This window comes from Brienomyrus brachyistius, chromosome 15 (genome assembly GCF_023856365.1).
Source record: "Brienomyrus brachyistius isolate T26 chromosome 15, BBRACH_0.4, whole genome shotgun sequence".
NCBI lineage: Eukaryota > Metazoa > Chordata > Actinopteri > Osteoglossiformes > Mormyridae > Brienomyrus > Brienomyrus brachyistius.
In genome coordinates, this window is record NC_064547.1 from 13,540,768 (window position 1) to 13,553,839 (window position 13,072).

General features: G+C 39.2%; 1 protein-coding gene across 1 annotated transcript in view; it reads right to left on the reverse strand.

Annotated features, from left to right (window-relative positions):
* cntnap2a (contactin associated protein 2a) overlaps positions 1 to 13,072 on the reverse strand; it is a 322,047-nt gene that overhangs the window by 148,306 nt on the left and 160,669 nt on the right. Inside the window, exons 7-8 of the mRNA XM_048977149.1 lie at positions 10,885 to 11,028; positions 6,452 to 6,710 (exon numbers count right to left, since the gene is read on the reverse strand). Coding sequence (XP_048833106.1) covers positions 6,452 to 6,710; positions 10,885 to 11,028 — 403 coding nt within the window. The remainder of the gene's footprint in view (positions 1 to 6,451; positions 6,711 to 10,884; positions 11,029 to 13,072) is intronic.

Sequence of the window (13,072 nt, forward strand, 5' to 3'; positions counted from 1 at the left end):
AGGGATACAGTGCCCAGAATTGCGTGGTACAATACATTAAATTTTAAGGTAGAAATGTTGTATTATTAACATATTTCACAATGTCATATTGTTAAGGTCTGATTTGAATTTTTTTTAAACTTTAATTTTAGGCAAATACTTTTCGAGATATTGCTGAAAGATTGTGGTGTGTCATTCTAGCCTAAGCTAAGTCTTAATAATTTCATGAAAATTTGGTGAAACAGGCCCTGTCAACCAAATGAATATGGCTATTGAGTTTGAGATTGAGTTTACCATTGTGCACTGGTGCAAATACAGTGCAAAACCATAAATAATGTGAACTGCAAATGTTATGACTTGGTGACGTAGTGTGTATCATAAATGCCTGGTTCAGGTAGACACTACTACGAATCTGAAACCTTGGTACAATTTCTGCTTTTTAAATCAGACCACTGGAGAGTCTTTTCTGGTACGATTTAATTTCATTCAAATTACAAATGTCAAGAGTTCTGCATTAATGAATTAAGACATTTGACACAAGGACACCTAAGTGCATTATTGCGTGTCGATACTTTATAAAATACCCTGAATGTCACTATAGAGAGGGAAATGCAGACCTCAGCAAGTGAGAGATTTAAGTCCACACCACTTTTGTGACAAGGATCGCAGGCAGCCATTTTCCATTTTTACAATGGCAGTTAAATTCTCTGAGGCGAGGGACCTTCTCATCATACCAAACCGCAGCAGAACAGCAGGGTCTGAAATTCACCTGATGACTCAAGAACAATTTATTTACCTGCTATCCCACCACCCTTCAGGCCTCTCTTTGAAAGAATCATTAAAATAAAACACACCTTAGTTTCCACAGCCTTGTTGCTGGAGTCAAATCGTCTGTTCGTTAAAAATATTTTACATAAGAAGCTTTCTTTTCAGTGTTTTTGTTTTAAAGACAAGTTTTTTATTCCGTAAAACGAAATATGGACTGGTCTGTGATCAGACACCCAAGACAAAAGAAGATTTTTTTGCGTTTCTCTTGGAAAAATGTAAAGGAAAAAACAGTGACATTGTGAAGACGACCAGCAGCAAACCAGCCTTTCATGTCTTTGGCCTGCAGGGCCCAGTACCTTTGCTCTGGCTCAGGAAAGGCTTGCGAGGAGCTTAAGAACTTCAGAGAATTAAATACCCATGTGCTAATGTCCCTTGAGAAGACAGAGTAGGCAGATAAGGACCAGCAGCAGAACTGCAGAATCCCTAGAGCAACATTTCTGCTGGTGGTCAGAACATCCATCCGTTTTCTGTAACCACTTGTCATACTCAGGGGTTCTGGAGCCATTTAGTAACCCCAGGTTACCTCAGCATGTTTTTGGAATGCAGGGGGAAATTAGAGTACCAGGAGAAAACCCCATGATGACATACAGTAGGGAGAACACGCCAACACCACACACAGAGATCCATGGCGGAGAGTCAAACCATGGTCCCAGAGGTGTGAGGCAACAGTGCAAAGCACTGCACCACTGTGCTATCTAAAACATAATGGTATAACAAAATTAGATTGATGACTTTTCCTGCAGCTAAAAATCAGGTTCAAAGATAAAACTGACCCATATGTTTAACTTCGGTTCAGAGGAATAGCAAAGATGCTGAGTGGAAGATATAAAGAAGCAAGCTTGCCTAAAGTTATGTGCTGTACACGTTTCATGCCCAGCCGTTTCTCATCTTAAAGAGCAGCTGTGACCTTGTTTAATTGGAATGCTATACTGCATTTTCTGTGCTGGTGAGACGGAAAAAGCATACATAACATCAAGTGAAATGTAGAATTCTTGCAGTTACAACCGACAGAATTTTTAATGTCCCTTGAATGAAAAGCATAGTCACATTTTTTGAAATGCATAACTGGATATGAAAAAGGCACAGTTATTGTGCTTTTCTTTCTTTTTACGTTTCTAACTTTCTAGTCATGACCTCCTTTTCCCTTTTGGAATTGTCTGACATCCTTGTGAAAGGAGTGTGTGTGACATAAAAACTGAGGTTTCCAGTAAATTTTTGAGAAATTAACTGTCACGGTACCTGAAAATTATCTATGCCAGCACAATTAGAGGGGAAAAAAATTATTTTTACTTATAGGAAGGTACACAATGTAAAGGAATGGATTAGGAAAAGGCGTAAAGAGGATATTCCTCTTGTTTGATAATTAAGCAATACTTTTGGTATTTGGGTAATCGTCATACCTGCAACACATGTGGAGACATAATTTAAAACTGGCAAACTAATCCTTCTTTTAAAATGTTTCTTTTTTTTAACATTCAAAAGCTTTTCTTGAGAATTCTGTGAAAATTTTAACAAAAATATTTAACTAGTCTGCAAGAGTCTCTGGTTATTAAGAAATTAGCATTTCTTTTATGAACTGCCAAAACTGCCAACACGCCAGTGATGGGAAACAAAAATAGCTTTGACTAGAAATCCCATCCGAAGGTATTTCATTAACATATGAAAACATAAGTGGAAAATGGGAAAAAAACATGGCTTATGACAGATGAGAAACCTGTTAAAGTGAGGCACAATTAAAAAGAAACGTATATCATGTTTCAGTCTCACTAGCAGTCTATCAATTTCAGTCAAATGTACCATTTCTACTTTATTGCTGCTCATTAATGCTTGCATTTATGAATATTTTATGGAATACATTTTTTTATGGAAGAAAATATGTTTCTTTTTAATATGTGTTATTACCCCAATGTTAAACTTTGCGTGTAATGTGCAACAGTGTAAGAAATAAATAAACAAGCAAACAAATAAATAAACAAACAAACAAACACGGGCCTATTACGAGAAATATCCTTGCCTGCAGTTATGGCATACCTAAACACTTTCGCTTATTATTATGTCGACCAAAAGGACGGTGGAGCACTGCAACTACCTTCGAGGACTAGATATTTGGGACAGAGCAAATAGGACAAGTCAAACTCATACATACTTGATGGGTTTCACAAATTCCTGGAAAACATTAAGCCATTAACCAATTTATAGGGCTCCTTGAAAGAAGAGCAGCCCCACACATTGGAGAGCACCGATCTCTTCAGCATCTGAGGCAGTGTGACTGCAGCCCCATAAAATGCTTTTTGTGTTTCTTTCCAAATGGTAGTTCAAACATTGCCAATTGTGAGATTGCTCTGAGTCACTAAAGTGCCATTGGGATATTTTGGAGGGATATGTATTTGGAGGGGAAAACCACCAGCAATTTTACCTTGCAGCCCATCAACTTGTGTACGTAATTGAACAGGCGACAGCACTGTGACGTAACTAGTGAAGTTCTTACACCTCAAAGCACTGGCGGATTTAGGTATGGGTGACGTGGCCCGGTCACCCAGGGCGGCTGGGGGTAGGACAATAGGAGCCCTTGTAGAAACATTCTGTTGTGACATTTTGTGACATGTCATGTCAATGATATCGCCTTACCGTGGGGGTCAAGTAACCATGTTGGACTGGGCGCCCTGATTGTAGTTTTTGCACTGGGTAGGCTAGCACTCAGAAGTACGAGATGGGGACGTGGGGTGAGGGTGGGTAAATTTCAGCTCGCCCCACTGGAATATATCAAATAGCTCACCTGTAACTGTGTTGCAGACCAATGCAATTTTTTGTTGCCGAGGGGGGATAGTCCAGAGCGCCATACAACCTATGGTCAATACTGCAACCCAATGTCATTTACTTATATCAAACTGTCCTCTAAAGGAGCACAGCGTGAGCACAAATATTACCATTCATATTTTCATTTTATAAAATTTTGAGTTATTATAAAGACACAAAAACTAAAATCATGAAGAGGTGTTTCTTAAACTTTTCTGTTGAGAATGGAACGATTATTACACTGCTTCTTAACCAGTGACTTTAACCGGGAAACATTTATCATATGCCACTGCAAACATATCACTTACACATGATTTGAGTGATTGAGTTCCAGCATGCCAAATTGCCATGGCAACAGATTTTCTGCTTCTAATTATAACAAATTATTCGCTAGCAAGAAAAAGCAGTATGCAATGTGCAACTAACTTAGAATATGACTTTTTAATTACTTGGTGCCTTTTAAACATTAATTCAAGTTTCGTTTCCTGAAACCCTTGAAGTTATTAGATTAACATTTACATTTATATCATTAAGCACCTGAGGTTTTACTGAGGTTAGTTCCCCCAACCACTAGATAACATATTGCCATGCTAACATATCACTAATGTTTTAAGAGGCTACCAAAGGAAATCAGACAGTGCTATAGTTTCATCCTTAGATAAGCTGATACATTTAAGTTAATAAATATGGGACATACTTTACTTGAGGGGACATGTAAAGTAGTAGTACATGCTTACTTAATGCAACAATTTACCAGTAACTAAGTGTTAGTTGCATACTGATCCTACGTTTGTTCATCATTAATCAATTATTACAGTTCATGTTTTCCATTCAGACACTATATTAGTTAAGTAAATGTGAGGGGCCAAAAATTACTTAATTCATTTACTACTCAAGAACAAATCATGAACTAATATGTTTTCCCATGAAATACATGAAGTGTCACGATTGATTAATGATGAATGAACATGTACTTAAACATTTACATTATTCATGTACCTTCAAGTGTTACCTAAATTTGTGAGATTTCTGAGAATTGAAAGAAAATCTCCTTTATTCCCTCTTCTTGGTGGACCAGCTAAGGTTGAGAAATATGGCTGTGTGCCTTTCAGTGGATGGAGCAATAAAATAATGAAAACGTAAAAGGCGAAGGGATATGGCAATTAAACATGAATCCCCTCAGGAGTCACGCTTAAGTACAGACCATTAGGAAATCCAGGCTCATTTGCGACGTGATCACTATACTTACTGGCTTAAAAGCTCATTCAGTGCAAATGGCGTCCCTGCTGCTTAAAGAGATCATGGCACTTTGACGTTCTCACACGTCAGTCGACGAACGAACAGTCATGGGTGCATATCACCTTTGTGTGATCCTTCATGGAACTTAACAGTCCCTGAAAAGCCAGTATAATTCACTGATGTTTATTTAAATTAACATAAGCTTGGAGGGCTTTAAATTATGCGGGTTTTTTAAGTTATTTTTGACTGAATGGGAGTCTGCCTTATTCTCCACGCTTGCCATTCAGAGCCACTTCACTGCAAGTGCAGCCTATGAGAACTGCTTCTGTAACTGAACTGTAGTCGAAGCCTGTGACCACCCCCCCCAACGATGCAGCGTAAGGCCTGACTGCGAATGAAGATGTGATCGCAGCAACAGCGCAGGTCTAAATCCCGCAAAGAGAAGCACTTCAACACTGAAAGGGAGAGAAAATCTGAAAATAAGCAGTCCCTCACATTTAAAATACTGACTGGATCAGTTTCATGCTGATCTATTTATGTGTCAGGAAAAGCAGAAAATCACGACTGTCCACCACACACCCTTTCCGTAGTCTTGTCATATTTTTCTTGCCATACTAGACCAGAAGCCCGTGTACACAACCGAAGAAGCATGGTGGAAGCATTCTACAGCTCCACTGGAACCAATGATCACACGCCGAATTGGGAATGTCCCATTACTTCAAACAAAAAAATCCTACTATGTTTCATATTCAAATTTTATATAGATCTATGTAAAATTTTATGAGATGGTTTCCTTGCAAGTATAAGAATTATAAATGAACCAGGATGGGTGTCTAGATGGACTGGGTGGATGGAATCAAAGGATAAGACCTATTAACTCTCGCATGTGAAATCATTAGCATGCATTACAGCAATTTATAAATCATATCCATCTCTGTCAAAATTCTGGCTTGACATGAGTTACGAACGTGTCATCTTGGTAAGTGTAAGTCATAGCCACAAATGAAATAAAATGACCAGATTATAAAACATAACAAGGTTCTTAACTGGGCAACGAGCATTCATAGTGGTGTGCTAAAATGTATTTTGCCTACCTTTTGGTCTACCTTCCGACATGAATGCCAAGAAGCATCCCACATGGAGGCAAAAGACACCGTCAGCCTGAAGCGTCTTCGTAGATACAGCAGAATAATAGCTTTAAGGATTCACTGTCTCATTATACCTCAGACACTATCAACACCGTCGAGTTCTGGCTCTCCAGCTACATTAACCGCGCTGCCAAATGTATTATCTAAAATAGCTGGTCTTCATTAAGTTAGTCATTTTTGACTACACATTTTAACTTAATTAGCAGTTGCTTTTGTTCAAAGTGACGTACATTTTGAAAAAGCAGAGTTGGTGGACCTTGGCCATGGGCCCTATGGTGAAATCACTCTGCCAACCCAGGGATTGGAACGAGCGACCTTGCAAGCACAGGGACAGCACCCTAACCCACTGAGGCACATAACTCCCCCCTTAAGAAATGTTCCACATCACGTCACTTCAGTTATTTAAGTTAGACAAGCTGTGACAGCAGTATCAGTGTTAGCGAGCACCACCCAGGCCTCACCTGCCGATATATCAATGCGCGTGCTCTTCCCGCTCGTGACGTCGATGCTGACGCTGACTCTGCCCTCTTTCAGGCCCATCTCCACAGCACCGTCGGCCAGTATGCCAAACAGCAGCAGCCCGCTGGGGTTCCAGGTGCGGAACTGGAGGCTGACAGACACCGTGTCATGGCCGCTTCTCCCTGGGAGCTGCAAGTAGCTGGTGGCGTTGAAGAACACCGGTGACGTGTGGGACTCGATGCAGGAGAAGCTCAGGTTACGCTGTGCAAGCCAAGGAGAGAAACGGGGAATGAATCAGAATCAGGTTTATTGGCCAAGTACTGTTCACACACACAGGGAATTTATTTCTAGTTGTCAAAGGCTCTCATATACCACATATAACACAGGGCTGGATCTACCTTTTCAGGAATCTAAGCAAAACTTTCTCTGGCGGCCACCCTACCAAGAAAGCTGTTGATTATTTCACTTCCTCCACAACGCAGGAAATTCTGGAACCCAGGGCAACTCACTACCGCCAGTTATGTTCCTGCCTTAACAGAAATATTCCAATTTGGTGTATATGGTTTTATTTTTATTTTTTTCCATTTAATCATTCTTCTTTATAAATTATATATCTTGGACACTTTACTTAAGGCCATGTTTTTAGTAATGTATGACATTCATAACAAATAATAATGTATTCACAAAGCATTACAAACATGGCTATAAATATTTATCAAAAGGCATAACACTTTATACCCATGTTTTTATATAAATAAAGGTATCTACTGTATAGTGCATTATAGATGAGAGCTTCATAAAGCATTCAAAATGCATAATACACATGGCTATAATGTGGTATCCCTTTTCATAAATTTTCATAGCCATGATTATAATGCTTTATGAATGTATTATAATGTATTATGAATGTGTTTATAAATTACTAAAATCATGGCCTTAAGTAAAGTGTTACCTATACCTTAATATGTAACATTCCTGGGCCATCTTGCACCGATCAGGCCCCATGCAGATGCTAAATTTGCCTGTGATTAGATCTGACTCAGTATGTACAGTACATATACAGTTAAGTCAAGATGCATACAGGTGAGATACAGTTCATCTAATATGTACAATGTGCATGTGTAGTTCATAAATGCAAAACAAGTGTTGGAGTACGTGTTGGTACAAGGAATGCTGGAGGAAATGCAATATGCACAAATTAATACTACACATTATTTATATCAATGTCATAATGGGGGTAACAGTGGCAATGAGGGGTAACAGGTGGGGTATGTGTGGTTAACAGTGTAAGAAAGCTGGGTCAGCTGTCCGTAAGGGTACCGGTAACTGGGTCAAGAATGACAAAGTCATACAATCATTACAGGGCGTTTTGTTTTTACGCACGGACGGCTTTGTGTCTGAAAAACTGACAAATAAGTAAATAAATAGTGCTTATGCTCCAGCAGGCCTGTTCAAAGGGATCTAGGAATTATCTCAACTTTGACATTTTGGGTGGATTTCTGTTTTTCAGTTTCCCCAAGGAAAAAGCCCTTTTTAAGCAACATCAAAAAAAATACTTTTTATAGCCACAGCAAAAATACTCTTTATAAAACAAACAGATTTTTCTGTAAACCTCCATAAATCTGAGACTATAACAGTGTCCTGTTCAACATACAGTACTTATGCACTATATGTATACTTGTTTTTAGCAATTAATGTGTAGCAATACTATAAATATCTAAAATATTTGTTTGTTTGCTGTAACCTCCATCGAGCTGCTTGACACTTTGGGATTTATAGCCTTCTTATAGCTAAAATCGAAATATATTATCAGTACATTTCATTAATATGGATATATAATTTACCGTCATTAATAATCCCAGACAACTTGTAATTACTTTTAATGAGCACATCTTTGTGTTTTCAGATGAGCGCTAATGCCAGTGTTTTTTTAAAAGTTAATCTTCAAAAACAAAGAGGAAATATTTCCAACCACGCCAGTAAGAGCCGAGCAGTAGAACGCTAATCTTTATCAAGACTAATAGCTACAGTCAAGTGCAATAAAGCGGAAGCTTAGATTCTCAGCAATTAATCACATGCATAATATGTTAGGAATTTTAATCAAAGCTGTTGACTCTGTTCATTTTTTATTATGCTGAATCTTCTCCCATGCTGGAAGCTGGCCAGCTCCACATTACGTTTACTCGGCACTGCAGATTACTTGGATTTTCCAGTACACAGTAACAGGAACAGTGGGGATACATCAGCACTTTTTAGATCAAAACATGTTTTCTAACGAAGCACTGCTCTCATCATGTCATGATTCAGCATGTTTGTAGATGACAACCTTCCAAAAAAGCACAAAATGAGCAATGATGTAATTAATCTGACACAATTCTGAGCCCTTTCCCTGCTGTTTTAGTAGTAATGGAGCGAAGTGCACATTGAGAACATATTCAAAGTTCAACTGAAAGTAAATCGAACTGAGTCAATCCTCCCACATAGATTCGATGATCTGTTAAGTCCTTCAAGTGAAATGGGGGTTTTATGAAAGGTCTTTGAGACTAGATGGCACAGTCTGAACATTAAAACCAAGAAAAACATAAGGAGTATTGGGGGGAGGGACGAATGACGTTCTTCCTTTGCATTGAAGAAACAGTAAAGGCACTCAACCAAGTTTTCTCGCTATACTCTGTGTAAGACGATAACGCGTATGCAAGCTGAAACTCCATCACAATACACATATTAAGCCAAAAGGCCCTTTAGTGGTTCACTACAAACACAACTAACAGCACAATTTATGTGTGTGTATTTTCCACATCTCTACAAAACTATGTATCTATGAATTTTTCAATTCAAACAACTGCAATAAATAAGAAAATAATAATTTACCTCTAATAACTCTATATCTTCTGTTGTACTATTTCAAATACATGTACTTTATATATACACCAGTTCAAATGGATCTGTGATCTCTTCTTGGGATAATCTATTGTTCTGGGATAATCTAGTGTACAGTGGGTTACTGTAAAAACCCAGATCAACCAGTGAGAAATGTAACCCAGGTCAGCAGACATATTCCCACCAGAAACAACATGTAATTATATACATAATAGTTTATATATTACCAAATGTCCCTACAATGTGGGGGGGAGGGGGGGGGACTGTTCTAAACCCAACTGTATAAAAATCTGTGAATGCAATCAAAGAATTAAAAATACCAATAGTTGTTTGCATTTTGTTTTGGTTATTTATGGATATGGTTAGGGCTGGGTAGGTTTACGCTTGTCATAGCTGAGATTCAGATTATGCCCACAGAAATGAATGGATGGTCCGCACAAAAATATAGATACTTTGTGTGTGTGTGTATGTGTGTGTTTGTGTGCTCTTTGTGGGAATGGCATCACATCTAGTGTGTTCCCCTGCCTTGTGCCCATGGCTCTCTACTGGATAAGCAGAATATGGATGTATGGATGGATGGACGGACGGACAGACACACAGTACTACTGAAATACAGGAATATACATTCACAAATACTGTGCCCCATATATGGTATTACAATAATGAGACAAATATCTGAAAGACAAATTTGGGATTGGTTGAGAAACACTACCTGCTGCTCCACCGAGAGATCTCTGCAATGTGATTGATTGAATTTGAATGCACTCGTACCTTCATGAATAATAACTCTCATTTGCCTACACAGCAAGCATGTCAAATTGCCAGAAGAGGGAGTCAATTTGTTTTCTCTTGGTACTTAGACGGGCGGCTACTTTGTCAGAGGTAACAGTCTGGTGGTGCCGGCTGTATTCATTTCAAACTTTGCTGTTTGCTAGGCAGTTGATAGCTTTTAAGTTGCTCTTCTTGGAAGTTTTTGCATCCCAGCCTCCATATATCTTACCACCACCGACATCACTCCATTTTCTTTGAACCTGCTAAGCTATTAATTATTGTCCTATGATGATTAATTGACAGCTGCGTAACGTTAAATCATTTACATTACGTCATTTTCAAAGGATGCCGTAAAACTGACGGAGGCCTGAAGGTTCAATTTAGTGCATTTCGGCAAACTTGAACCCATTTTTACAGAGCGGTTGGATTTTATCTTGAAATAAGAGAATAAATAAACAATATAAATGCTCCACGTAAAATGAGGACTTATTTGTAATAAGCTTAATATGCTCCATCATGTGGAAGTAAATGGCTAACAGCTAATGGCTGGATAAGGAAGGGGTCTCACAAAGTCAATGGCTAACAGCTAATGGCTGGATAAGGAAGGGGTCTCACAAAGTGAACTGCTAACAGCTAGATAAGGAAGGGGTCTCACAAAGTGAACAGCTAATGACTAGATAAGGAAGGGGTCTCACAAAGTCAGTATCTAATGGCTGGATAAGGAAGGTGTCTCATAAAGTGAACAGCAACCTGGCTAATGGTTGAATTGAGGAAAGTGTCTCACAAAACTCGAAGTGTCTAGCTTCTTCCTTCTTGCCAAGTCAGTGATGTTATCACCATTGTAGCTAATGCTCTCCATGCAGCCTCGGAAGTTTTTCCTGCTCCCTGTGCTCGGTTTTCCGGAGGATGGCATGCCACCAAAGCTCAGCTGTGAAGACACAAGAAAAACAGTAATGACATCAATGGCCAGAAAGCAATGAAAGAAACCAAAGACCAAGACAGCACCTAACTCTGTTATGAAAGAACAGCAAAATCCAGCCAGCTGATTAGTCTCATTTGTATCAGGAGTGCTGACGATAAATGTAATTACTGTACAAAGTGATTTTATGAAGTAACAATGACAATAGAAGTGGCTTAACCTGTAAGTTGACACCTTTCATGTCATCATGAAATATATCACAAATATCAAAGGATTATTGAAATTATCCAAGACACCTGCTTTTATTTAGAAAGAACATCTATGGATAGTAGAGTTAAGAACAATGACGTCTGTCGTTGCTGTAATTTTAAAACTGCCGATCATAGAACAGTTATAGAAAATAACAAACATAAACAGGAATTTTCAACATAGGAACGATGATGGTTTCCAAGCCATGAAAAAGCAGTTTTTTTCCAAAGTCTCATCCAGGAAGCATAATGACCCCACGTGTGCCCTCAGGCACTGCTGGTGTTTCTGACAGGGACAAAAATGACTCCGGAGCTCTCAATTTCTCTGTCAAAAAGGCTTGAGCAGACAAAAAAAATATTTGTAGGCTTCTTTCTGAATGCAAGCATCATTCACCTGCACTGTACACAGCTTTTGGCTGTATATACACGCTTCGTTTGGTATGCCTTTGTGTATAAAGCATGAGACTCTATAAAAGACCTCCTGTCGCTTCAAGACGGATGCAGTATGTTGAGTTAGAACAAGCCCCAAAAGGTGCATTATTTATTTTGCTGAATTTCCTGTATTTGGCAAATGCAGTTCAGTACTGTTCTACTCTGCTTTGACTATATATGGGAACAGGCTGCATCCTAAGTTGTATACCTCATCGCCTTTTTTTGGTCTCAGAGGATTTTTCGTGAAATACTTGCAAGAGTCTTATTGGTTGGCGGCACATGCAAATGAGTCTCGCGAAACACATTCGCAGCACTATCGCATGCAACTGCACTATTATACGACACTGCCCTAAGTGTGACACTGAGGAACTTGCGAGATTCCACTAAGTCGGATTAAGACATATGGCGAGTTATGGAACAGAACCATTTTATTTGCATCTAATCACACTTGGTAAAACCTACAGACCCCCATGTCATTCAATAATGGTTTAACCCACAAACTTGAGCACTAATCATGGCCCTGCGTTAATCAGCACATTTCACGGATGCTACGAGAGAAAGAGGCTGCGTGAACACAGAGGCTGAAAGTGGTTTCCAGAATAATAAAGAACACAGATAATTGTGGGCCCTCTTCCATGCAAATCCTTCATGGGGTAATGCACCAGAAGAGGCCTTTTTGGCTGTATTAGTCTTAAAACCATTAATAAATCCGGGCAGCGTGACAGCTTGTAGTTCAGAGGCAGTCGTAATCCGCGGGACGCCGCCAGCAGAGCCAATCGAACGCCAAGGCAGGGGGGTGCAATGAAAGTGAGGCTCGGCACTTCTGAGTTATGGCACTGAGTTCGATGCAGTGTATCAGTCTGCTGCCAGCTGCTCACTTTAGCTCTGTGTCCATAGAGTGCATGTGTGTGTGTGTGTGTGTGTGTGTGTGTGTGTGTGTATGGGGGGGGGCATTGCTTCAACATCTATAATTCCACCGGTGGTGATATAATTAGGGAAAAGTCAGTCAAGCCTAGAATGCTAAGCTGTAGCATGTTCTGTTGTTTGGGGCCTTAGCTGCCAAACACCCAAAGCCCATCTGGGACTTAAACATACAGTACATGCTTTCTTGGCTGCTGTGTCTTAATGATCCCTTTCCTGGATCTTCTCACTGGTGTGTGTGTGTTTATATATATATATATATATATATATATATATATATATATATATATAGCAGGCAGCACAGTGCTCTTCATCTAGGTACAGATTAGATCCTTTTGTTGTTTAAAACCAACTAAAAATTATGCGCATGCAAATTGGGACAATCACGGGAATAAGGCTGACTTTTTTGTGTTTTTCTAAACTTCTATCTAATGAGTATATTGTATAAGCAC